This window comes from Oncorhynchus masou, chromosome 9 (genome assembly GCF_036934945.1).
Source record: "Oncorhynchus masou masou isolate Uvic2021 chromosome 9, UVic_Omas_1.1, whole genome shotgun sequence".
NCBI lineage: Eukaryota > Metazoa > Chordata > Actinopteri > Salmoniformes > Salmonidae > Oncorhynchus > Oncorhynchus masou.
In genome coordinates, this window is record NC_088220.1 from 42364029 (window position 1) to 42390571 (window position 26543).

At 41.8% G+C, this 26543-nt stretch overlaps 1 protein-coding gene across 5 annotated transcripts; it reads right to left on the bottom strand.

Annotated features, from left to right (window-relative positions):
* Positions 1-1118: 1118 nt before the first annotated feature.
* LOC135545991 (septin-6) lies at positions 1119-25661 on the bottom strand. 5 transcript variants are annotated; one of them, XM_064974043.1, is made up of 11 exons: positions 25568-25661; positions 23257-23371; positions 21098-21293; positions 19640-19826; positions 17349-17510; positions 16507-16603; positions 14428-14596; positions 11414-11546; positions 9797-9987; positions 6831-6879; positions 1119-2726 (listed from the first exon to the last, which is right to left on the bottom strand). In XM_064974043.1, exons 1-10 carry the CDS (start codon positions 25595-25597, stop codon positions 6876-6878), a joined length of 1284 nt encoding a protein of 427 aa, XP_064830115.1. In that variant the 5' UTR covers positions 25598-25661; the 3' UTR covers positions 1119-2726; positions 6831-6875. The 5 variants fall into 5 exon arrangements, with proteins under 5 accessions (XP_064830115.1, XP_064830111.1, XP_064830112.1 ...); XM_064974040.1 differs by lacking the exon at positions 1119-2726 and adding an exon at positions 4013-5119; XM_064974041.1 differs by lacking the exon at positions 1119-2726 and adding an exon at positions 4013-5659.
* Between the last annotated feature and the right edge of the window lie 882 nt (positions 25662-26543).

A 26543-nucleotide genomic window follows, 5' to 3' on the forward strand; every position in this document is an offset into this window, starting at 1 on the left:
AATTGCACCTTAAACTGGGGACAATGAATGGCCACTCTAAAATGTGCAGTTTTGTTACACAACACAATGTTGAATGTCCACCAGAGCTGTTGCCAGAGAATTTAATGTTAATTTCTTTACCATAAACTGCTTCCGTCGTTTTAGAGAATTTGACAGTATGTCTTAACTGGCCTCACAACCGCAGACCATGTGTAAAGCGTCGTGTGGGCGAGTGGTTTGCTGATTGTCAACGTGAACACAGTGCCCTATGGTGGCGGTGGGGTTATGGTATGGGCATGCATAAGCTACGGACAACGAACACAACTGCATTTTATTGATGTAAATTTGAATGCGGAGATACCGTGACGACATCCTGAGGCCCATTGTCGTGCCATTCTTATAATAAGATGGTAGTTGGAGCTGTAATGTTAGAATTCAGTACAGCCTTTGATGTTATTGATCATCATTTGTTATTGTAGCATGTTACAGCATGATAATGCACAGCCCCATGTCACAAGGATCTGTACACAATTCCGGGAAGCTGAAAATGTCAGTTCTTCCATGGCCTGCATACTCACCAGACATGTCACCCATTGAGCATGTTTGGGATGCTCTGGATCTACGTGTATGACAGCCTGTTCCAGTTCTTGACAATATCCAGCAACTTCGCACAGCCATTGAAGAGGCCATCAACAGCCCGATCAACTCTATGCAAAAGAAATGTGTCACGCTGCAAATGGTGGTCACACCAGATACTGACTGGTTTTCTGATCCACACCCGAACCTTTCGTTTAAGGTATCTGTGACCAAAAGATGCATATCTGTATTCCCAGTCATGTCTATGGATTTCACTAGGGTCTGATGAATTTATTTCAATAGACGGATTTCCTTATATGAACTGTAACTCAGTAAAATCTTTGAAATGGTTTTATGTGGCATTTATATGTTTGTTCAGTATATATTTTAAATAGCTGGCTGGCTAATACTTTAAGAAAAATCATAGGTTTTACCCCCTCCCCCCATTAACCAGAAGGGGGCAGTCTTTCTCTTCACTTTTATAGTGAATTTAAAGTATAACCTGTCTTCAGTTTATTATTTGCGCAACTAAGTTATTTGGCATAAAAAACATATACACACACTTTTTCATCATCATTTTATTGAAAATTTACATAAATGGAATCAAACTACAATCACATATTTTATCATTAATTTGTGGTGTGGACAGGTAATTGACTAGGAGGGGTGATTATGGCAGATGCTAGAAAAAGGTATGGCAATTTCTTACAACAAAATGTAACTTTACACAGAGAGAAGAGTCACGTCCAAAGATCATATTTCATAAAACAGGTCTCCACTTCCATACACAAAATATATCCTTATAAATTATACAAATGCATGAGTATCTATCTGCATTTTGGATTCAACTCCATCTCATTGTAATATTTGGCAATATGGGTGCCGGAAATTGTGGAGAGGGGTATAACTGCACATAACAACTAGTAATACACAAGATAAAACTGGTCCAAACAATAGAGCATCAAATGTGAAAGAGTGCAAAACTGTTAGGGGAGAAAACTACAATGGGGAGCAAAAGGTTAAGATCACAGAGGTGATGAAAGAAAAAGACATGCAAAATACAGAATAGACTGATGGTAGTTCAAGCACAATGCGTAAAGGGCATTAAATGCGACCTACATGGCATTTCAGTACGGAAAAGGTGTTTTCACTAAATAAGTGCTTGACATGAACATGTCTTTGGCTCTTCTGAGTTCAAATGAAACAACCTATGCAGTGAACAAAGAATACTGTATTTATTTGGATCGCAATTGTCCTATGGTTTTTAAATCCGTATTGACAAAAGTTTCTACTACTCACACGCAAGGTAAGGCGTCGCACTATCAATCAAATAAATATGGCGGGTTCATCAGTGCTTTATTGAGATCTGGGTTGTGCTATTTGTATTCATAGGGGCTCCCGAGTGGTGCAGCAGTCTAAGGCCCTGCATCTCAGTGCTAGAGATGTCACTACAGACCCTGGTTCAATTCCAGGCTGTATCACAATTGGCCGTGATTGGGAGTCCCATAGGGCGGCGCACAATTGGCCTAGCGTCGTCCGGGTTAGGCTATGGCCGGGGTAGGCCGTCATTGTAAATAAGAATTTGTTCTTAACTGACTTGCCTAGTTAAATAAATAAAAATCATAACCCCCCCTTTGAATGATGAGCACATTAATAATAGGCAATTTGTAATGGTTATTTCAAAACAGAGTCCTTCTCAAAATGGACTGAATATGATTGAACGTTATTACATAAAGACTTTCTTAAAATGTACTGTTAATTAAGTTCTGATAGTTTTATGCAAAATATAAATTAATCCAGAGCCTTGGCTCAGCCAGAAATGGTATGATGAAACTATTGGTTTGATGTTTTTCTCTTGAACAACTGTTTAGAATCCTACCTGAGCACCTGAACAAAGCTTTGTTCTTTCATACACCAAGACAGATCTGCAAAATATTATCAGTGAAGGACTTCCACTTGCCAAAGTGTACCTTGATTAGGTGGCAAAAGGTCAACTATCCAAAAAATACCATGTGAAGTCCACATACGGCCATGTTCAACAAAGCAGATGAGATGGAAGTTAAAAAAAGGTTGATGCAGTGAGAAAAGACAGGAAGAGGAAATGGGTGCTTAGTTCTTGTTGAAGCTGCAATCCCCTCTTCAGACAGGTGGCCAAGACAGATTAAAAGAAGCTAGAGAGAAAGGAGACAAATGCAAGGTTACAAGAGATGCCCAAGCAGTCAGGGAGAGCAACAGTGCCTACCAGAAGGATTACTGACATTTTGGGGAGGGAAGACCGTACGTATTTGGGTTTTCCTAACGCATGTATAGTTGCTACTGTACTTCAAATGACACTAACTCTGTTACAAATGCAATGTCTGTGTGGTAAGCTAAAAAATAACTACTCATAATAAAATACTACAGTACTTGAGTTGACCAATTCAATTTGAGCATAATACAGATTTAAAACATTGAATAAATTGCTTGTGAGAACTGCTTGCAGCAGATATTATGTCCTCTGTAAATTACAAAAAAGGTATTCAGTGTCAGTTAATAAATCAAAAAAGACCATCTTAAACCTAATAATGATGGGCAAACTACCAAGTGCACAACAAAAACAGTCCAGAAAATATCTATCCCTACAGAATCAAAAAGCAAATGGTGATATTAGTCAGTCAGCACAGCAAAAACACGACATGACAAAAAAGCATAACCATACGCAAAAGACAGATTTAGCCACAGAGTCAGCACATAGAGCAGCAAGGAAATACAGATAGGGGTATCCTTTTGTTAATACATAAAGCAGATGAATGGGTTTTTTTTTAACCCAGAAGGGTGGGTTCACAATGCCTCTCCTCAGCCTTGGGGTACCCGCTACCCACAAAGCCTGGTCCCTTAGCAAAGCTTGAGGGTGGAAGCACCTACTCAGTGCAGAGCCAGGGTTTACTGCAAAGGAAAGGTAAATACACACAGAGCAGTGAGCAGAGGAACTAAAGCACAGTATGTATGAATGACCACACACCAAGGCACACCTTGCCAACCCATAGAGCTTAGGACAACAGTTCCCCCAGAGACATTGAGACAAATAGCAATTTGAGAAGGGATTGTGAGAAGTTGTAAACCACACCTACTACACCACTGTACAAGAATGTGTAAGTACGTAAGCGACTCATTTCGATACATTTAGACGGAAAAAAAATACCTACATCTGTGGACATTTGACTCAAGTTGGGATCCAGCCCTATGAATTCAGGTTTGCAGACAATGTTGCTCTGTAAGGAGAGTTGTTTTGACAATAACAATGGTGGGATATCTCAAAGCCCTTGAAGGAGTTAAATATCTAGACCAAACCAAGTGTTTCCAACTGTAATCAGAATCTATGTGAAACCCTTATATCCTCACATTTGCAGAACCCACTCACACACTGTTATGTTTAAAATACTGCTTGATTATACATTTCATACACAATAATCGTGGCCACAGTTGAAATATTTGGTGAAATTCACGCTTTATTTCCTTTGGATATTAAGTATTTTTGTGTAACACTGATACAAGTGTAATACTGATCACTACATGATTGTTTTTTGTTTAAATTGATTAAAATGTGCTTTTACATATATAAAAAAATATACATAAAAAAGTCCCAATTGCAATAGAAATACAAAATCATATTTGTGTAAAATGTCAAAAGCTAACAAGTATGCAGATAACAAAGTATATTAAAAACAATGAGGTATGGCAAAGAGATGGCGAGAAAGCATGAATGTCTTCACATGCACCAGGCTAAGATGAAATAACATCAGCAGTTCACTATTAACACTCACTGTCTTGATAGCGCAAACAAACTGGCGCCGAGGCTATCATTCCAACTTCCTGTAACTGATAGTCATGCATGGTTTGGAGTAGGCAAAAGTACAAACAGATCTGGGATCAGGCTACTCTCTTGATGGGCGGTGGACAACATGCCTTCATTTAGAAACGTACTATGATTGTGTCTTCATTTTCAATAATTATGCATTGTATGCCAATACGATATCAGTGCACATCTTTATTATCTCAAACTACTGGAGTGGTTTAGTAGAGTGAGTAGAATAGTGGTAGTATGAAACATGGACGTGAATATGCTGCCCCTGCCAAGTATATGCAATGAGCACAGACTACATGCCACACACACACACACACCACTCGCTTGGTCAGACCATAGCGGATGTGCGTTTCACCTCAGCCTCCACAAACTCCTGCCGGTCAAAACAGTAGTTGCGCATGTTAAAGTTAAAAGCACACTCAGTCGTGCGGAAACAGGCTAACAAACAAAAAGAGAAGGTCTACCTTCCAACATAAAAAAACCACACAAAAAACAGGCAAACGCAGAATGATGACTTGAGAAAGAACGTATAAAAGAAGCATGCATTCGAGTCAAGGATTCCCATTCACAGTAATGGCTGGATTCTTCCTCAGAGCAGGGCGGGGGTTGGAATGGGGGGGGGGGGGGGGCACAGAGAACAGCATGGCACTGCCAAGGATGGGGTGAAAACTCATTCACAGCTGGCTGAGGGAGGAAGCACTTTTCTACAGGAATCCTGAACTGGAAATAAGAGAGAAGGAGCATTACGCGTTAACACTAGTAGACAAACTTTTTCAATCAAATAACAGAATCATTCATGTTATTGGTCAAATGTAATGTCGGAAGGAACATGTGTTAAGGTTGTTACTGTTAATAAGACTTATGATTGTATGGAGGTGGGGAGATTTAGGGTATATGCTGAAAGAACATTTATTTGGTATGCTAATGAGCTAACACACCAACTCAGTGGCCTTGTTGTTAGAGAGTCCGCCCTGAGATTAGAAGATTTGGAGTTCCCATCCGAGTCATACCAAGGACTGTAAAAATCTTGCAGTTCCCGCTGGACTCTGAATGCTCTTTGTGTAGTGGCTAGGCGGGGCCGGGAAGGGCAGGGGTGTACCACAAAAGCAGATTGTTGTGGTTTCAGAGGGCAGATGGGGCAGCACATCAGACAGAGGCTAATAAACTTGCTGATTTAATTTGAAACTCTTTCAGAGGCTGGCACAGGCACAGCCAACCACAGGATATGATCCAATTCTGCGGCAGTGATGTCATCTTTAGCTAAACCGTGGGTGGATACAGACATTAATAAAATGTAAGAACACAAATGTTATGGGATTTGTTACAAAATATTTGTTGTATTGAATTAGTATCAGAACCTGATTTAAAATACTGTTTTAAATATCTCAAATTACATTCATATTCAGATATATTTTATTTGAAAAGACAAGTTGAATATTTTAATGTACACTACATGACCAAAAGGCCTTCCCCAAACTGTTGCCAAAAAGTTGGAAGCACAGAATGTCATTATATGCTGCAGCATTAAGATTTCCCTTCCCTGGAACTAAAGGCACTAGCTGAACCATGAAAAACAACCCCAGACCATTATTCCTCCTCCAATTTTGTGGCAACAGTTTGGGGAAGGCCCTTCCTTGTTTCAGCATGGCAATGCCCCCGTGCACAAAATCAGATCCATACAGAGATGTTTTCAAGATCTTTAGTGGCCTGCACAGAGCCCTGACCTCAACCCATCGAACACCTTTGGGATGAATTGGAACAGCAACTGCGAGCCAGGTCTAATCGGCCAACATCAGTGCCCGATCTCACTAATGCTCGTTGCTGAATGGAAGCCCCACCAGCAATGTTCCAACATCCAGTGAAAAGATATCCCAGAAGAGTGGAGGCTGTTATAGCAGCAAAGGTTGGACCAACTACTAAGGCCCATGATTTTGGAATGAGATGTTCAACGAGCAGCTGTCCACATACTTTTGGTCATGTAGTGTATTTGAAAATACTCTCAAACTATTTGGTATACTATTTTTATTTTTTTTTGCAAATAATTCAAATACTGAAATAAAAGTACTTGTTTTGGGCTATGTATTTTAAAATACTCAAATACACAGACAAAAGTATTTGAAATACCAAAAAATCAAATACACATGTATTTGAACCCAGGTCTGATTAGTATAAAATGTAGACTAATGTTTTGAAAGTAGGCCTACTGTACAGATGTTGCCTGCGTTTATAACAGCTACTAGAAGGTAAAATACTGTTACTTAAAAAAAAAAAAAATACATTTAAGGACTTCCTTGTCCTTCTCATTTAAATTCAAATATGTGTTTAACTGACATTAGATTTAGATGTTTTTTTAAATTTGTATTTAAATATATATATATATGTGCTTTTTGTCATTGGTTACCAGGGGAACAGTTAAGAGAGCAAGCCTTACCAGGACAAGATGTTTCATGCAGCATGCAGCAAGTGGGGGGAGGAGTTAACTGTAAAACAGCATGGATGCAACATAGGTGACACATGGACTCATGGGAGACATATGGTGCATTCAAGACAACTCGGAACCTCCGAGTTAAAATGTACATATTTTTTGGGCGTAGAGCATCCTATTGGTTGATTCAGATCTTTCTACAACAAGTTTCCAAGTTGGACATTTCTGAGTTTCCGAGTGGTCTTAAACACAGCAACACATACACATTCTCCATGTCACATCTACACCACTCATTAAAACATGCCATGCTCATGTCCTTTGGTGACTGAATAAAACATTGGTTTTGTAGCCCAAGCTATCAACAGGATTATGTTTTGAACAAGATAAGGAAATAGAGAGGCCAAGTTGGGATCCAAAGGTTTAGCAAATGAGGAAGTACTAACTAGCATTCATCGGGCCGGTTTCTCAGACAAGACTAAGCTAGGCTTTTTAGTCCAGGTCAATGCTTAATCTATGTTCGGGAAACTGGCCAATAATGTTTTGATCAGTAACCCAGAAACATTAAGTGAAAGGGAGGAGGAAAAACTACAGAGTTTAGAGATAGCGGAGAGAAATGACAGAAGAACTGTAAAGAAAATAATTTACAAAAAAAAAAAAAAAACTTTCAGTGCAAGTGTCTTCATCCTTTCTAACCAGACAGGTGGCAGGGCTCGCATCAGTTTGAATAGACAACCAGGAGTGATTACCAACATGAAGGGACCCATGACAACAACCTCTAACTGTCAACACGGCCCTCCTACTGCAGCCTGATACTACAGGTAAAACAAAACGTCACAATTACTGAACCAACATTCCTATGGGATATAGACTTATACCAGCAGTCTCACTAGCCTGGGTTCAATACAATCAGATTACTGTAATACGAAATCTAATCTAGATGAATCTGGTTTACATTGAGGGCCAGAGAAGGGTTCAGGATATTACTAGCTACAGTACTCTGTATAATAAAGGTGGATAGAAAACAATGTAAAATCCTAGTAAAGTGACAGCGATCCTAATCTCTGGTGCATATGTGTGTTCATTTTGGAGGAGAAAAATAGCAAGTCCACCTCTATACCAAAGTTATGAAGGCATAAGAGAAAACGCTTGCTAAACTAAGCCTTAGGGAGCATCTATTCATCTATTGCTCCTCCATTTCAATGTAATCAGAGCCAGCTACGTTGGTTATCGCTAATCCATTAAACTGGGGAGAGAAACCACTCAGTGCTTGGTGACATTAATGGGACAAGCCAAAGCGGTGGACAGGAAAAGAGTTCCTACAAATGCGTCGACATAAGGCAAATGAAAGCTTTGATTAATGACCGTGTCATTTGTTTACGTGTGGTGTGTGCCAGGCCTCTTCATATCTGAGGTGCGGCTGATGCAACAGTGTACAGTGTCGCACACCAGTAAAGTGGTCCACATGCATACAACATTTATATTTTGATTCGTCCATCTTCTGTATTGCCAGATGTACAGTGGCAAGAAAAAGCATGTAAACACTTACCTGGATTTCTGCATAAATTGGTCATAAAATTGTATCTGATCATCATCTAAGTCACTACAACAGACAAACTGACAAATGATGAATACATCAGTTAACCAATCACAGTGTAGGTTGGAGAAAGTATGTGAACCCCTAGGCTAATGACTTCTCCAAAATCTAATTGGAGTCAGTTAACCTGGATTCCAATCAATGAGACTAGATTGGAGATGTTGGTTAGAGCTGCCCTGCCCTATAAAAAACACTCAGAAAATTTGAGTTTGCTATTCACAAGAAGCATTGTCTGATGTGACCCATGCCTCGAACAGAAGACCTAAGATTAAAAACTGTTGACTTGCATAAAGCTGGAAAGCCCATCTGTCCGTCAACTGAAGCTCAACAGAAGTTGGGTGATGTAACAGGACAACGACCCAAAACGCAGAAGTAAATCAACAACCGAATGGCTTCAACAGAAGAAAATACGCCTTCTGGAGTGGTGGCCCAGTCAAGAGTCCTGACCTCAACCCGATTGAGATGCTGTGGCATGACCTCAAGAGAGCGGTTCAAACCAGACATCCCAAGAATATTGCTGAACTGAAAGAGTTTTGTAAAGAGGAAAGTTCCAAAATACCTCCTGACCGTTGTGCAGGTCTGATCCGTAACTACAGAAAACGTTTCGTTGAGGTTATTGCTGCCAAAGGAGGGTCAACCAGTTATTCAATCCAAGGGTTCACATACTTCTCCCACCCTGGACTGTAAATGTTTACACAGCGTGTTCAATGAAGACATGAAAACATAGAATTGTTTGTGTGTTACTAGTTTAAGCAGAGTGTTTTTGTCTATTGTTGTGACTTAGATAAAATCATTTTTTACCAATTTATGCAGAAATACATGGATTTCCAAAGGGTTCACATACTTTTTCTTGCCACTGTGCATACATGGGATAGGCAGGGACAAGAATACATTTACTCATTATTTTGAGAAATAATTTAGATGGCATCTATTCTAAGTGGAATTAATGACCTAGTGTTTCCCATATTATTGTTTGGGCGGACACCTCTCATTTTGGTTAATGAGGGCCTAAATGTTGATTTGGGGGCCTTTGCGCCCTGCCTGGAAAACATTCTAGGGGAAACACTATAGTGACAATTTATCCAGTTGTTCTTTGATCCTCCTAGATCAGGTTGTAACATCCAGACAGCTCCGGTCCAGTATACCTAAGGAATCCTCAAGGATAGCTGGGTTGTGTTCATTAGGGCACGCAACAGCAAACGTGTTAAAACATTTCGCAATGGAACATGAAAATTAGCATTTCTCATTTGACAGGTCCAGGTAGTCTCTCCCTGTTTCGTGACGTTATCTTCTGTTTGGGTGCCTAATGAAAACGACCCTGAACACCTATGCCTGCTGTGTGAGGAGGAGGGAGTTGAACGTTGAAGGAGATACTTACTTTTTCCTCTCCTTGTCCCTCTTGAGTGTGGTGGAGCCCCCTGCCTGCTGGGCCTGGGACTGTAGGAGCTCGGCGGCCGTCTTTTTCTGCTTGAAGCCGTTGAGCTCGTCATCCAGGGATTTCTTCTTGTCCTCCAGCTTCTTCTTCTCATCCTGGTGCAGCTTCTTGAGCCGGTCAAACTTCTCGTGCAGCTGTGTGGCGAGGGAAAAAACGCACATCTTAGATAGAAACTCATTTAGAAGGTGTGATATTTTATTTATTTCACCTTTATTTAACCAGGTAGGCTAGTTGAGAACAAGTTCTCATTTGCAACTGCGAACCTGGCCAAGATAAAGCGTAGCAATTCGATACATACAACAACACAGAGTTACACATGGAATAAACAAAACATACAGTCAATAATACAGTAGAACAAAAGAAAACAAAAAGTCTATATACAGTGAGTGCAAATGAGGTAAGTTAAGGAAATAAATAGGCCATTGTGGCGAAGTAATTACAATATAGCAATTAAACACTGGAATGGTAGATCGGCAGAAGATGAATGTGCAGGTAGAGATACTGGGGTGCAAAGGAGCAAAATAAATAAATAAATAAATACCAGTATGGGGATGAGGTAGGTTGATAGATGGGCTGTTTACAGATAGGCTAAGTACAGGTGCAGTGATCTGTAAAATGCTCTGACAGGTGGTGCTTAAATCTAGTGAGGGAGATGTGAGTCTCCAGCTTCAGAGATTTTTGCAATTTGTTCCAGTCATGGGCAGCAGAGAACTGGAAGGAAAGACGACCAAAGGGGGAATTGGCTTTGGGGGTGACCAGTGTGATATACCTGCTGGAGCGCGTGCTACGAGTGGGTGCTGCTATGGTGACCAGTGAGCTGAGATAAGGCGGGGCTTTACCTAGCAGAGACTTGTAGATAACCTGTAGCCAGTGGGTTTGGTGACGAGTATGACGCGAGGGCCAACAAACGAGAGCGTACAGGTCGCAATGGTGGGTAGTGTATGGGGCTTTGGTGACAAAACGGATGGCACTGTGATAAGACTGCATCCAGTTTGTTGAATAGAGTGTTGGAGGCTATTTTATAGATGACATCACCAAAGTCGAGGATCTGTAGGATGGTCAGTTTTATGAGGGTATGTTTGGCAGCATGAGTGAAGGATGCTTTGTTGCGATATAGAAAGCCGATTCTAGATTTAATTTTGGATTGGAGATGCTGAATGTGAGTCTGGAAGGAGAGTTTACAGTCTAACCAGACACCCAGGTATTTGTAGTTGTCCACGTATTCTAAGTAGGAGCAGTCCAAGTAGTGATGTTGGACGGGCGAGCAGGTGCGGGCAGCGATCGATTGAAAAGCATGCATTTAGTTTTACTTGCGTTTAAGAGCAGTTGGAGGCCACGGAAGGAGAGTTGTATGGCATTGAAGCTTGTCTGGAGGTTAGTTAACACAGTGTCCAAGGAGGGGCCAGAATTATACAGATATCTGTAGCTTTGAGTACAAATGGAGATGTGGCACATGTAACCCTAGTTCTTGTGAGGTTGGTAGGATGCGTGATGATGTGGCAGAATTAAAGCATTTAACTGGTAATGGAAAAACCTTCCTGTACACACACAAACACGCACCTCTTTCTCGGCCTCCTTCAGTTCGGCTTCCTTCTCCTTGACTCTCTGGACGAACATCTGCCTCATCTCCTCCTCCTTCTTCTGCAGGTCACCCATGAACTCGTTCCTCTTGGCCTCGTACGTCTCCTGCAGACTGGGGTCCAGACAGGAAGAGGACATTCAGAAATTAAGTCATACTAATGAGTCATATACTAATGAGTTCGGAAGTATTCATACCCCTGGACTTTCCCACATTTTGTACTAAAACTGATTAAAATCCATTTCCCCTCATCAATCCACACACAATACCCCATCATGACAAACAAAAAGCTGTTTCTTAGAAATGTTTGCTTATTCATAAAAAAAAAAATGAAATATCACATGCCCATAAGTATTCAGACCCATTACTCAGTACTTTGTGGAAGCACCTTCGGCAGTAATTACAGCCTTGAGTCTTCTTGGGTATGACGCTACAAGCTTGACATACCTGTTTTTGGGGAGTTTCTTTCATTCTTCTCTGCAGATCCTCTCAAGCTCTGTCAGGTTGTATGGGGAGTGCTGCTGCACAGCTATTTTCAGGTCTCTTCAGAGATGTTCAATCGGGTTCAAGTCCTGTCTCCAGCTGGGCCACTCAAGGACATTCAGAGACTTGTCCCGAAGCCACTCCTGTGTTGTCTTGGCTGTGTGCTTAGGGTCGTTGTCCTGTTTGAAGGTGAATGTTTGCCCCAGTCTGAGGCGCTGAGCACTCTGGAGCAGGTTTTCATCAAGGATTTCTCTCGACCACAGCATGATGCTGCCACCACCATGCTTCGCCGTAGGGATGGTGCCACATTTCCGTGGCATTCAGGCCAAAGAGTTCAATCTTTGTTTCATCATACCAGAATCTTGTTTCTCATGGTCTGAGAGGCTTTAGGTGCGTTTTGGCAAACTCCAAGCGGGCTGTCATGTGCCTTTTACTGAGGAGAGGCTTCTGTCTGGCCACTCTACCATAAAGGCCTAATTGGTGGAATGCTGCAGAGATGGTTGTCCTTCTGGAAGGTTATCCCATCTCCACAGAGGAACTCTGGTCAGATTGACCATCTGGTTCTTGGTCAACTTCCTGACCAAGAGCCTTTTCCCCCCCGATTGCTCAGTTTGGCCGGGAGGCCAGCTCTAAGAAGAGTCTTGGTGCTTCCAAACTTCTTCCATTAAGAATGATGGAAGCCACTGTGTTCTTGGGGACCTTCAAAGCAGCATAAATGTTTTGGTACCCTTCCCTAGATCTGTGCCTCAACACAATCCTGTCTCGGAGCTCTACGGACAATTCCTTCGATCTCACGGCTTGGTTTTTGCTCTGAAATGAACTGTCAACTGTGGGACCGTATATAGACAGGTGTGTGCTGTTCCAAATCATGTCCAATCAATTGAATTTACCACAGGTCGACTCCAATCAAGTTGTAGAAACATCTCAGGGACGATCCATGGAAACGGGATGCGCCTCAGCTTAATACTTATGTTAATACGGTATCTGTTTTTTGTTTTAATATATTAGCAAAAATTAATAGAAACCTGTTTCGCTTTGTCATTATGGGGTGCATGTGTGTAGATTGCTGAATAAATTGTTTTATTTAACCAACTTTAGAATAAGGCTGTAACGTCACAAAATGTGGGAAAAGTCAAGGGGTCCGAATACTTTCCGAAGGCACTGTATGTTAGTACTATGTCCCTACATTCACATTACAGTCAATTACATCAGACTGTAATTGACATCAGAATGCAAAAAGTAGTTGTGATTAACTGAGGGGGTGGTAGGAATTGGAAAGTAGTGATTCCAAAGTTTCAACCATTGTGAAAACCCCTTTCTCTAGTGGGAATTGGACTATATGGATAGGGCTAAATTGAAATGTTTTTTACAGAAACCATGGTGGAAATTAAAAGGGAACAGTTTTTAAATTCTGGGGAAATTATTAGACAAAAAGTGAGGACAACAATTCACCTGTTGATTTTATGTGCATTTAACATTTATTTGTTGATAACAACATCTGCAAATACTCTGGATACATTCAGTAACATGATAAGAATATTCTTTGAAAATTTGGGGTAGGTGCAACAAACGACAAAAAAAATGACAGGTTAGAGAGAGATTTAACTGGTGTTTCCAAGTGGCCACACACCTCTCAAAGCGTGCACAGTTCCTAAGTCAATTCAACAATGCACTTTTATGACTCAAAGATTATGTTTGTTTTTTGCTCTCCTCGCTGTGCCGCTAAGGAACTAGAGTAAGCACACTTGTAGTTGTTTTGTTTGGAACACAGCCCTGCCTTTACACAATTACTGTTGTTATTTACGCAATCCAAAAATGGTCCATTATAAATTGCAAATCTGTCCATTCTGAATACGATCTTACAGTGTTAGGCTTCACAAGGCAATTCAGAGAAGCAGATGGTCATTTTGGTGCGCATGGAATGGAGTCATGAGTGCATTCAGATGCTTGTAACTGTACATCAAACATAGTGATTATATACGTTGATCCTATATATTACATGGGTTTCATGATATGGAAATTTGGAGTGCACATTTGAACTCACGGGTGTTCAGCTTGCTTGTATGACATCAAAGCAGTATATATTATATTCCTCAATGTCTCATCTTTCAAAATACATTGAGTCCTCATAATTTAAAGCTTTCCCTCACTCAGACAACAAAACATTAGCAAAAGTCGCCCAATTATCAGGAGGGATGGGGTCAACTTTTTGTTCGCGTGCGGTGCTCAAGTTCAGAAAGGCTGTCAGTCAAAACCCATACAGGTCTGTGAAGTGGAGACCCTGAGCTCTGACATCATGTAGCATGTTACGGTACATCCACTGTGTTCCAATTTAGGTGCTTATCAGTATCCAAATCTGCCACTTTCAACCCGAATACGGGTACAAGCGTAAAGAGCTACATCCATGACAGGAAGCGTGCAGGGTGGAGAATTGTGACACAGTCCTGGAAGGATGTAGGGAGGAAAGAGAAAAAAGGAAGTAAGGAGGAAATATGAAGGGAAACAGCCGCACCTGAAGGGTTTGCAGTCGGGGTCCGTGTCCTTGAATCCCATCTCCTCCAGCTTGCAGCGGCGGTAGAGCTCATAGTGGCGCGTGTGTGTCTGCTCCCGCAGGTCCTCCATGTTGACCCGGATCAGCATCTCCCGCAGCTTCACAAAGTCACAGTGGTTCTCATTCTCCACTGCCGACGACACACACACACACACACACACACACACCATAGAGTGAACTGAATAGAGTGTGGAGCACAATGTCCGAGACAGGATAGGGCCAGCACTATTGTATTTGTGTTCCATGTGAGGACAGGGCGAGTTCATACTAGAGGTCAACCGATTATGATTTTTCAAAGCCGATACCGATTATTGGAAGACCAAAAAAAAGCTGATACCGATTAAATCGGCCGATTTAAAAACCAAAAATATTTGTAGTAATGACAATTACAGCCATACTGAATTAACACGTATTTTAACTTAATATAATACATCAATAAAATCAATTTAGCCTCAAGTAGATAATGGAACATGTTCAATTTGGTTTAAATAATGCAAAAACAAAGTGTTGGAGAAGAAAGTAAAAGTACAATATGTGCTATGTAAGAAAGCTAACGTTTCAGTTCCTTGCTCAGAACATGAGAACATATGAAAGCTGGTGGTTCCTTAAAACATGAGTCTTCAATATTCCCAGGTAAAGTTTTAGGTTGTAGTCATTATAGGACTATTTCCCTCTATACCATTTGTATTTCATTAACCTTTGACTATTGGATGTTCTTATAGGCCATTTAGTATTGCCAGTGTAACAGTATAGCTTCCATCCCTCTCCTCGCTCCTCCCTCGGCTCGAACCAGGAACACATCGACAACAGCCACCCTCGAAGCAACGTTACCCATGCGGAGCAAGGGGAACAACTACTAGAAGGCTCAGAGCGAGTGACGTTTGAAGCGCTATTAGCGCGCGCTAACTAGCTAGCCATTTCACTTCGGTTACACCAGCCTCATCTCGGGAGTTGATTGGCTTGAAGTCATAAACAGCGCAAAGCTTGACGCACAACGAAGAGCTGTTGGCAAAACGCATGAAAGTGCTATTTGAATTAATGTTTACGTGCCTGCTTCTGCCTACCACCGCTCAGTCAGATACTTAGATACTTGTATGCTCAGTCAGATTATATGCGACGCAGGACACGCTAGATAATATCTAGTAATATCATCAACCATGTGTAGTTACCTAGTGATTATGATTGATTGTTTTTTATAAGATAAGTTTAATGCTAGCTAGCAACTTACCTTGGCTTACTGCATTCGCATAACAGGCAGTCTCCTTGTGGAGTGCAACGAGAGAGAGGCATGTCGTTATTGCGTTGGACTAGTTAACTGTAAGGTTGCAAGATTGGATCCCCGAGCTGACAAGGTGAAAATCTTTCGTTCTGCCCCTGAACAAGGCAGTTAACCCACCGTTCCTCGGCAGTCATTGAAAATAAGAATGTGTTCTTAACTGACGTGCCTAGTTAAATAAAGGTATAAAAAAAAAATTACATTAATTCTGCAATTCGGCGCCCAAAAATACAGATTTCCGATTGTTATGAAAACTTGAAATAGGCCCTAATTAAATCGGCCATTCCGATGAATCGGTCGACCTCTAGTTCATACTACCCCCCACGTATCCACACACAGCCAAAACTGACATAAGTACGAGCACAACATAGGAAACCAAATAACGAGACATTTCATATTTCTATAGTAAGTCAGTAACTTTCTCTGATAATCGTCACAGGTTTCACAATCTACCACTTTTCAAGCATTATTGAGATAAATCAATAAATCCTCAAATTTCTGACATGGGATTTGGTTTTTCCCCCCATCTAAGTGACATGACTCAAGCAACAGCTGCTGCAGGTTATACATTTATGCAAGAGTGGAGCCATGCAGTGTTAAATAGACAAACATGAATGAGATTACATAAGCAGCAGTGATGGCTTCCCTCGACCCTCGACGGTATGAATGTAGTTGTTTAGGAAGTTAGGGCGGAATGAGTGGGAGGGAAATGATGGCGGGAGGATACCCCTACCATTTCCTCTGTGATACGTGACCGAGCTTACCCTGCACCGTTCCCCAGGGGTACTGCCGCGCTTTCACCATCTTGTTGCCGATCTTTACTTCCTCTGTGCTTCCCACAACGGCGAACGGCAAATGGCCCTGCAGAGCCGTAGTGGAGAAAGGATTCACTCTATTACATAACTCCATTATTTATTTGTTTAGACTTTGATCAATTGGAGCATATCTCTTGACAGGGGAACCAATTGCAGAGTGAACCAATTACAAACTGAATTACACGTGACATGTCATGTTAGGCGTAAAATTGCAAATGTATATACAGTGCTGCTTGAAAGTATGTGAACCCTACAGGGCTGGTCACCATTTTGCTATAAAATATTAAAATAAACATAAAATCCTTTTCTAAACCCCAATTGAAGACAACCATATCTACTCCTGTAATGATTTTGTCCACTGTATTGTATGTATTTTGTTTTCTAATTATTATTATTTTTTAACTCGACAGATCCATTAAGAACAAATTCTTATTTACAATGACGGCCTAGCCCAGCCAAACCCGGACCAATTGTGCGCCGCCCTATGGGACTCCCAATCACGGCCGGATGTGCTCCAGCCTGGATTTGAACCAGGGACTGCAGTGACACCTCTTGCACTGAGGTGCAGTGCTTAAGACCGCTGCGCCACTCGGGAGCCCAAATGTGCCTGTCCTCACAAAAATGTATTCCATGATAACAGACCATCAAGAAACGCATCATATGATATTTCTCCCTCATCAAACCTTGTCCATACTTATACTTCACAACTATAACTAGTAAGTCTGTATTTATAAAACTTGCTGAAATGCTACTGAACTACAGTGAGCGGCATCAGAGAAGGGTTAGCTTACGTTCATGGTGGAGTTGATCTCTGCCACCGTCTCATCGTCGGTGGGGAACTGGTAGATCTGAACACCGTTGCTGACCAGCTCACTGGTGATCTTGATCTTGAATTTGGTCAGCTCGCTCTTGGAGATGGCGTCTGACTTGGCAATGATGGGGATGATGTTGACCTTTCATTTGAGGAGATTAAATTAGATTCTAAAACGTTATTAGGCTATCCGCTGATGAGGAAATGATGTGTGCTGCATGTATACAAAATAATCCATCAAAATGCATACAAATAACACAGATCCTGTTATACCTTACAGACTTGCATCAAGATAAAAACACACAATCACAATTATTTTGAAGACACAATGACAAGGTGCAAACAAATAATGCCTATACTTTGGGATATAGCTAAATAAAAGATTGGCTTTGAGGCTCATGGCAAATGCAATTTACAACACTATACTTTCACCAGGAGAAAACAACAACTGAAAATAAATTGTTTAAATTGGATCTACATTCCAACTTAAGCCATGAATAATTATATTTCATACAAAACCAGTCTCAGCTCCACACATTAATGGTTGGTTTCCCAGATAAAGATGAAACCTAGTTCCTGGACTAAAAAGCCCTTTGATGGAGCTTCTCCACTGAGAATTATTTTAAGTACAGGAAAAAGATTAATCTATAATAAGCACATACAGTGCATTCAGAAATTATTAAGACACCTTCACATTTTGTTGCATTACACCCTTATTCTAAAATGGATTAAATAGTCCCCCCCCTCATTTACCTACACACAATACCAATAATGACAAAGCAAAAACGGTGTTTTAGAAATATTTTATAATTTATAAAACAAAACTGAAATTACATTTACATGCGAGAATCTCCTATGCAGCCAGGTCATCACAGCTAGCTAGCTAGCTAAACCTCCTGAGACAATTGGGGAACATCTGGCCAAGACAGGATATGAAAAGACCCTGAGATATGGGTCTTCCCTCCCTTCCTAATGTTTCTCTGGATTCCTTGTGCCTTGGTCAAAAGCAGGGATATCATCTAGCCGGATACGAAAACAAAAAAAATATAGCTTGTCTTTTTATATCTGTACACCTCTAGTCTCTACTAGCTTCAGGAATATTTGTGCATTTTCGATTCGGCTTATCTATGTGCATTTCTGACAAAAATCAGAGCTTGGAACGAAGTAGAGATTTTTTTTTTTTAACTGGCAGAGCAGTAAGAGCATTTACCAGAGAGAGTAGTGAGAGAGAGTAGTACTAGTGAACCTCCAACGCTTTAGCCATCCCGTGAAGAGCCCTCCAAACACATTGTTAATTGATGAGAGCCTACTGATCCAGCTAGCTCAGAAGAAACACTTCCTCCAGCGCCCATGTTTGGTGAAAAACAGAGGCAGAACATGAAGTGGGAGGGAGGGAAGAGATACAGTATATCCATATATCCGCTTTAATGGAGCCCACAGGACTGAAGAAGCACAAATAGGCAGGGGGGGTCTGTGTCAAACATCCACCCACCACCACTTGTTGCTCATAAACTCAAGAGACACCGCACTTCCTCCTGCACAACCAACTTTTGTTTCACTCACTTTGGCCGGACTCAAACGCCATCCAGTAGTACTAGCTCTTGGAGGGCTTTACAGTCACTTGCAGCAATGATGCTTGGCTGATGCTAAGGGCCGTGTGATGTATACACAGGGAGGCTTCTGCTCTGGATCAAAGATCACACTGTTGCGAGAGGCTGAGAGGTGGGTAGGGCACAGCTGCTCTGGCAAACACTGAGGAGCCCCTTTCTCCGAAATCCAGGAAGGCTCTATGCAAATAGGGCTTTTTGGTGTGGCATTAGGAAAACAGAGTGAGCGGTCACCGTGGCGACCAAGGGCCTGCCTTTCACGGCTGACCCACACCGACGCGGTCACAGGACAGGAGCGCATCTGTGAGCATGCAAAGTGTGTGGAAGAGTTTATGAGCCACCATCATCTTGAGGCTAGAGACCTTTCTCTTTCCCCCCCTGCATTTTATAAATAGCCATGACAAAAATATGACTCTTCAACTGAGGGTACCGTCATATTAGGGAGACGGCTTTTCACGTGACACTTCAAATCAGCAGAGTTCAATGAATGGATCGCATAATATGGTAATTTAGCAGATATCTTGAGCCAACGCGACTTTGACAGTGACACAACATTGACAGTGACACATATAGACCAACTTAGTATACTGTATCTGGCCCATGCAGGAATTGAGCCCATTGATCCATTGGAATCATAGTGTAATTAGCTAGCTTTGCAGCTCACCTTGCTGTCCAGTTTCTTCATAGTTACCAGGTCCAGGGACTTGAGGGAGTGTCCGGTGGGCGCAATGAAGTACAGGCAGGCGTGGATGCGCGTGTCGTGGTAGCTGTGTAGCGTGCGCTTGATTTTCAGCTCCTCCTGCAGATAGGCCTCGAACTGGGTGTCGATAAACTCAACAATGGACTTGTAGCTGAGGAGAGAAAAACATAAGTGTTATTAATGTGTTATAAACGCATGATAAACAGGTAATAAGGAAACTAGTTTTATGACAGCGAAGCACCAAAAAGAGAAAGTATCTTACTATTGTCTATGAAGAATTCAAGGGTAGCTATTCGGTTGCCTTTTTAAAAATGTTTCACTCAAAATGAAGACAGTTCCACCACCTTATAATATTAGAAGGTGTTGTGAAGCATCTCTTAAGTGAGAGATTAAAACCAGTTTTGTTCTTTAGTCCCAGAGCGTAGTCAGTGGGAAGTAGCTAGCTCGCTAAGTGAGTACAGCTCAACTCCCTATAAAGAACCTGCTGATCCCTCATTCAGCTGAGCTGGGTCTCATTAGCTGGCAGTCATCGGGCAGAACATGGTGGTGGAAGATATTTGGGAGCTCGCGGATCAGGGAGCAGAGGGGAGGCATCAAAGGCATACCACCGCCAATGAAGGGGAAGATGCACCGCGCGTACAAAGGTGAGATGGAACCTCTGATTAAACACAGGTCTAGCCCCCGCCCCCCCAACACATCTCCTCCCACCTCCACTCCCCCTCATAAGAAGCTAGCCAAATGGCTGCTCATATAACTGCTAGCCCTTAGCTCCCATTCACCCATCCACCATTTGAAACTGATGTGAAGCAGTGTGAACCTGGAGCACTGACCTACAAGAGGGTTCCCTGTAATCTAGCACAGCCTCCCCCTCGGTGCCTAACAAGAGCAGATTGAGGGGCCTGGGACAGACTGAGGTCAGAGAGAGCTGCCTGGCCTGGCGCTCACATGACATCATCCGTCCTTTCTCTCTGTGATCTCTCATGACGTGGAATGAGGATCACATGAGAGTTGGGAGAGAGAGAGTGGAGACAATTGGATCCCACGTTGACTAGAATGTTGCCATCAGGGGAGAAAGTGACAGGTAGAGGAGTCCTCCCTTTCCCACAGACAAAACACTATGATTTAGACCTGAAGACTCCTGGCTCAAGTCTCGGGGTATGTCTATTGTGTTTCCATAAGGTATGGGGAGAGGGATAATACAAGTTGAATAAGAGTGAAAGATAACACATTCTTGGTAGTGGTATATAAACACCAGGATCGTATTCATTCGTTTTCTTCTATTTTGTGCCTAATGAATGTGACTCATAAGTTCTTGTACCGTGTAAACATCTCTTAGACACATGAAGAGGAACCTGGGGCTCTCTACCCAAAGTCATACACACACACATTATATTCATGTTGATCTACGTCATTGTCTCTCACCTGTCCTCTTTGTTGATCTGGTCTCCGAAGCCCACAGTGTTGACCACGGTCAGCTTGAGGCGCACGTTGCTCTCTTGGAGCTCGTATGTGTTGGACTTGAGCTGCACACCCGGCTGGTTGTGCTGGGTGGGCTCGCCCTCGAACTTGGTGTTGAACAGGGTGTCCATAAGAGTGGACTTGCCCAGGCCCGTTTCCCCTGAAACACACACCTTCAGTTAATTCCCTATTGTGTCCTTTTATTTGTGGACTCTGTATCTGGAGTTTGAGTTTGTGTGAGGCAGTTGTACTAAGCTCATTGGGCATTTATAAGCTATATTCTTCAATAATCAACAGGTATAGGCTACAGTATATCATTATTGGAAATGACCATTAAACAGCAGGGAAGATCCCAGACTGGGCCATTGTCAGAATAAATGTGGGCTTAAAAAGGCACATTACATACTGTGCATGACAGTATTTAGTACTGTGCATCCCTGTTGAAAAGACTGCAGTTCTACAATCTGGACTCGGGCTGCAGAGCAGATCTCTCTATGCCACCAGAATGGTAATTATATGGACACTTCCAATGTTTCACATCTTCTTAAATGTAATGTGTGAACCCCTCTGGCTTCTCTGCTGCTTCTGGCAGGAGAGGAGCTTTCCAACGGAATAAAAAAGATACGCCGAAGAAACGTCTAATATCTTGGGTGCTTGTAAGAGTAAGTAGGGCAGCGCTTCAACAAGCTAATCATATGTTCACCATGGTTGATATCTGGAACAGACCTTGGCAACAAAAAAATAAAAGGGCAGCATGGGTCCGAGTCACGGATGTCCCGATGGGCTCTGACAAACTCATACTGTGCAAAGCTATCAGTCAAGTGAGCCAGCCGCCTTCCTCTCCCAGTGCCAGAAAATATTTTGGGTCAGAAAAGTAGTAGTAGTGCGCTACATAGGGAATAGGGTGCCATTTGGGATGCAGGCCTATTTATGTTCATCTGACACCACATATACACATGGAGCACACAGAAGACTGCCAACGGTAGTAGTCTTCTATTCACAGAGCATCAGTGCACACTAAATAGTAAAAGGGAGATAGAATGGAACAGCACAGTGCCTGTGTCTGAGAGAGAACGTCCACCTCGGGTCTTTGTCGAGAGGTTTCTGTGGTCGCTCATCTTCCTTATAGAAACTTCTCAGGGCTGAACTAAGCTATGAGCATCTCAATTGGTAGGGACCCATGCTGAACCCCATGCTAAAGATGGGGCCCTGACATCCAAAGGTTCACATTTGAATGTACCAGCATCTTAAAAATCTAACTTTAGTGAAGAAAAGCAGCAGTCGTTATGAATCCAAAACGGGGCTGTACTACAGCCAACTTTTTGTTGTTGCTCTCGATTCAGTTCTTGCTGTTTTGTTTAGACCACAACCACAAGCCTCCAGATCGCATTTCTGGGGCTTTAAGCTTTAGGTCTGTGCAGTTTACAACTGTTTTGCTTTCTCTGACTTTAGAGTAGGCTGTAATAATAGAGGTTCGTTCGGCTTCTAGCATTGCTTTGGAATGTTTTGATTGCCACTGATAGCTTTCAAGTAATTCAGAGTGTGTAAAATAGAGAGGGAATTGTATTCTCGGTTTCCTACTTTCAACCAAATGTACTAAATGTACCATTTGGTTTAAACATATAAATCAAAACAAGGCTAAAAGACGACAGGCATAACCAGACCATTTCACCATAATAGATCTATGACAACTCTCTCTGTCAATTATGCCCAAACACCATTCAGCTAAGTTGTATACAACCTCAAAATGAGGCCTAGGTCACCCCGAATTGAATTCTGAGATACTGTAACAGACAGACAGTAATATAGGGAGTGAAATAAACATGCATGTCTGGTGTCTATTGCTTTGAAATGAATGGGGGGAGATGCGGAATTACACTTGACTGGAATCATTTTAGGGTCTCCATTTCTATCCCCAGTCCCAGACGATAGCTTGACTGACTGAAGATGAATGAGCCACGGTAATCAGAGTTGACTGCTGACCAGTGAGAAGCAACCAAAGTGGGACAAAGACAGAATGAACTGGGTTTACATCTACAGTGGAAACGCCTGACATAGGGGATTGGAGAAGGGCTCCCATTTTGCCTTGAGGAGAAGGGAGGTTTTACGCATGACACACTCACCGACACAGAGGATGTTGAAGCAGAAGCCGTGGTTGACAGACTTGTTGACCAGCTGGTCGGGCATGCTATCAAAGCCGACATGGCCGGCTAGAGGGACGGCACGAGCACCTTCTCCCTAAAGACAAAAGAATGGTTTTGAAATTAGAAACACTGAGTAAAGGTGTGTAATTAATCATGAACAGCCGGGTATCATCGCAGATGCATATGAAACAGGGGTGGTATGGATAAGGCTATCGTAACTTAGGTAAAAATTAGGCTGACCATAATATTATTATTTCACTTCCGTTTACACATTTCATGCAAGACCAGACTACACAGAAATATGACATTTCAAACATTCACTCCCACAACTACTGGTCGTGCAGTTAAGGCACAAACTGAAGTGTTAACCATAGCTACAATCTTCTATGGTTTAAGCTACAATTTAGATTTTTTTGCCAGACACATTCCAATGTATTCGATGAAGATAACTCCTCAGCTAATTTCTCTGGTGCTCTAGCTGTGATACACTTCCTGTTTCCTGCTAACATATTTGCATACTGCACAGTCTAGACCGTTGAAACCACAATGTCCATATATGGAAAGTAAAACATCACATTTTAAGAGTTACAGACTGTACAGGTGTTGAAAACAAACCATGCACAGTAGAACGATTGCATGTTTGTGTGAGAGTAACAATTCTATGTTATAAATGTATCACAACAAATGACCCAACTTGAACAAGTGACATGGATCCTCCTGTTGTAGGCCTGACCCTAAATTCACAAGGGTCTAATATGGATATGAATGTGTGTGTGTTTGGTTTTACTATCCTTGTAGGGACCAGAAGTTCGCACAAGGATCGTAAAACAAAGACAATTCAGACAAGTAGGGACATTTCACTGGTCCCCACAAAGAAGAAGGCAGGAGGCTTAGGGTTACAATTTGGGTTTGGGTTAGAATTAAGGTTAGGGGTTAGGTTTAGGGGGTTGGCCCCCACAAGGACAGTAAAACAAATGTGTGTGTGCATGAAGGAAGTTGCTCATCACACATTCTCTGCTTCTAGAACTGCACAGGATGGTTATGTGAGCAGGAATACAAGGAATTTTAGATTACATGGAACTGCCAAAATGTGCCCTCGATAGTGAAGCAACCCCACCACTAAAAGGCCTAAATGTTTTGAAAATATATTGTGGCATTGAGGCAGACTGCAAAATCCACTCGGTTAAAATGGGAGAGGTTGAAAATAGTTCCGCAGACTGGGGTAAACAGTTGTCAATTGTATAGTTAGAATTGTGTTTAAACAGCTGAAAGGCTATTAGTTTAACAGATGGTTTTTCTTGAGAAACAAACACTCCTCAGCTGGCCTACATGTGCAGGTGCAGCATTCCCAAACCCAAGTCCTACTTGGGATCAAAGACACATCTTGAGTTGCACAATGACATAATGCTTGTTGTTCTCTTGAATTAAATGCACACAAAACGAAAAGCCGATTTACGTTAACCTACCAATCTAGCCGAAAGGCCGGCAGATGGCAATATTGATCCGGTATTGATGGTCTAAACGACTCAGCATCGCCATCTGCCGGCTTTTGGGCAACTACCAATCCTTCTCCCAGTGACTTTTCAAGCCTACTGACTCTCACATTCTGAAATTAATGAAACCACTTTTGATGAATCCACATTACCCTCGTTCTTATTTAGGTCTATATTATATACAAATATTAAATCATTCCCACTCAGTTGTACCCTATATGACTCGTTATGCACATCAGACAACGCCCAGCAAACAAAGTAACGGGGCTGACAGAAACAACGCGATAGGCTAACTTACTAACATAATCGAACCCACGATAGACGGCGGATATGCATGAAATTTGAAATGTCCAGAATTAAAAAAATATATATAGTCCTAATATCCTTAAATATCATATCAATGTGAAGTAACTACAGATTTCATGGAGAAATGATGAGGATACTGAATCGCAACGATAACCATAAAAGCGAACGCATGCGTGCAAATGCAGACTATCGAATGTTCCCAAGAATTTGTATCTTAATAAATCATGCGATTACGTAATGAGCGATATTTATCTAAATGCATTGTATCATAACGATAGTAACGTTGTAATAGAGGTAATTTGATATCGAGTTAGCCTATTAAAAAAACGCTGCATCAACCATGGCGAGTGGGGCTTTCCACCGACATCTATCCATGCCGTTTGAGTTCAATTCACCCAGTACTTAATTAACCAAATGCATCATTTTAGCAAGCTACAACGGTGCCCTAGCCAAAAGAAAACGAGAAAATCATCCTTAATTATAGTACTCACCGCTTGCCTAGCTATTTCAGTGGCCGCCATGGTTATTTTTTTTATGAAGACCCTATGTAGGAAGCTGCACTACCACTCTGCTAGCAACACTAACAACGACGTCACTTTCCTATGGTAATGTCAAACGTTCAAAATAAAAGCCCGCATTTCAAAAACATTGCAAAGTGGATAACATTAAACATAGATAACATTTTATTCAATGTCGATTTGTATTGTGTTTATAAGCAAATGCAAGAAGAAATGTATGGGGGGGACGTATGTTTAGACTGAATTGTAGACAATATGGGCTTAAAGTGAAGAAGAAAAAAAACGATTCCTTATGCTGATGTGAAAGTGGGGTTGGGAGTAGCCAGTAGGGTCTGTAGAATCTATATGTATGGTGTAATTTCATGGGACACTGAACAATACGGAGTGTTGGGACACTGAACAATATGGAGTGTTGATGGCCTTTTACTACACCATTCCATATGCCACAACGCAAATCACTGTATGTGAACTACATATTGGTTTATAGTGGAAAAAACTAACTTATTTGTTCTGATGTAAAAGTGGGATTGGGAGTACCTTCTCACCTAAAAGCATTTTTTTTTTTTAAGGGGTTGAGCAAAGGCTGAAATTGGGGTTGCGATTTTACCTTTAAAAAGTTATTCAACGAAAGGAAGGAGAGGTAGGCTCCGCATCACTCTCTCACTTGAGCATTTTAGATAGTTATTTTCAAATGATCTCATTTTGCTCTTTTGTAGCTTTGGCAACTATGTGTGTCTCAGTTCACTCCTCTTCCTGTAGGCTTTACAGATGCTCCCCACCCCTTGGCTGCAACCATTCTAATTAAGTGTACCCTGCACGCACAACCCATGTGGAATTCCTGGTCTCTGGCAGTGTTCGGAACTACTGATCTGCAGTCAAGAACAGTGAGTTTATCTCAGTCCCTTGACATTTTCTCTCATAGTCCGAAAGCATCTGGTCGTCGCGGTGG

What these genes read in the sequence shown, in the direction of transcription:
- LOC135545991 (XM_064974038.1), bottom strand. Translation starts at nt 25,597, where the DNA reads ATGGCGGCCACTGAAATAGCTAGGCAAGCG. An exon ending in CTGAAATAGCTAGGCAAGCG is followed by an intron (nt 23,372 to 25,567) that starts GTGAGTACTATA and finishes TTTTGTCTTTAG; the next exon opens with GGAGAAGGTGCTCGTGCCGT. An exon ending in CCCGACTGCAAACCCTTCAG is followed by an intron (nt 11,547 to 14,427) that starts GTGCGGCTGTTT and finishes TCTGGACCCCAG; the next exon opens with TCTGCAGGAGACGTACGAGG.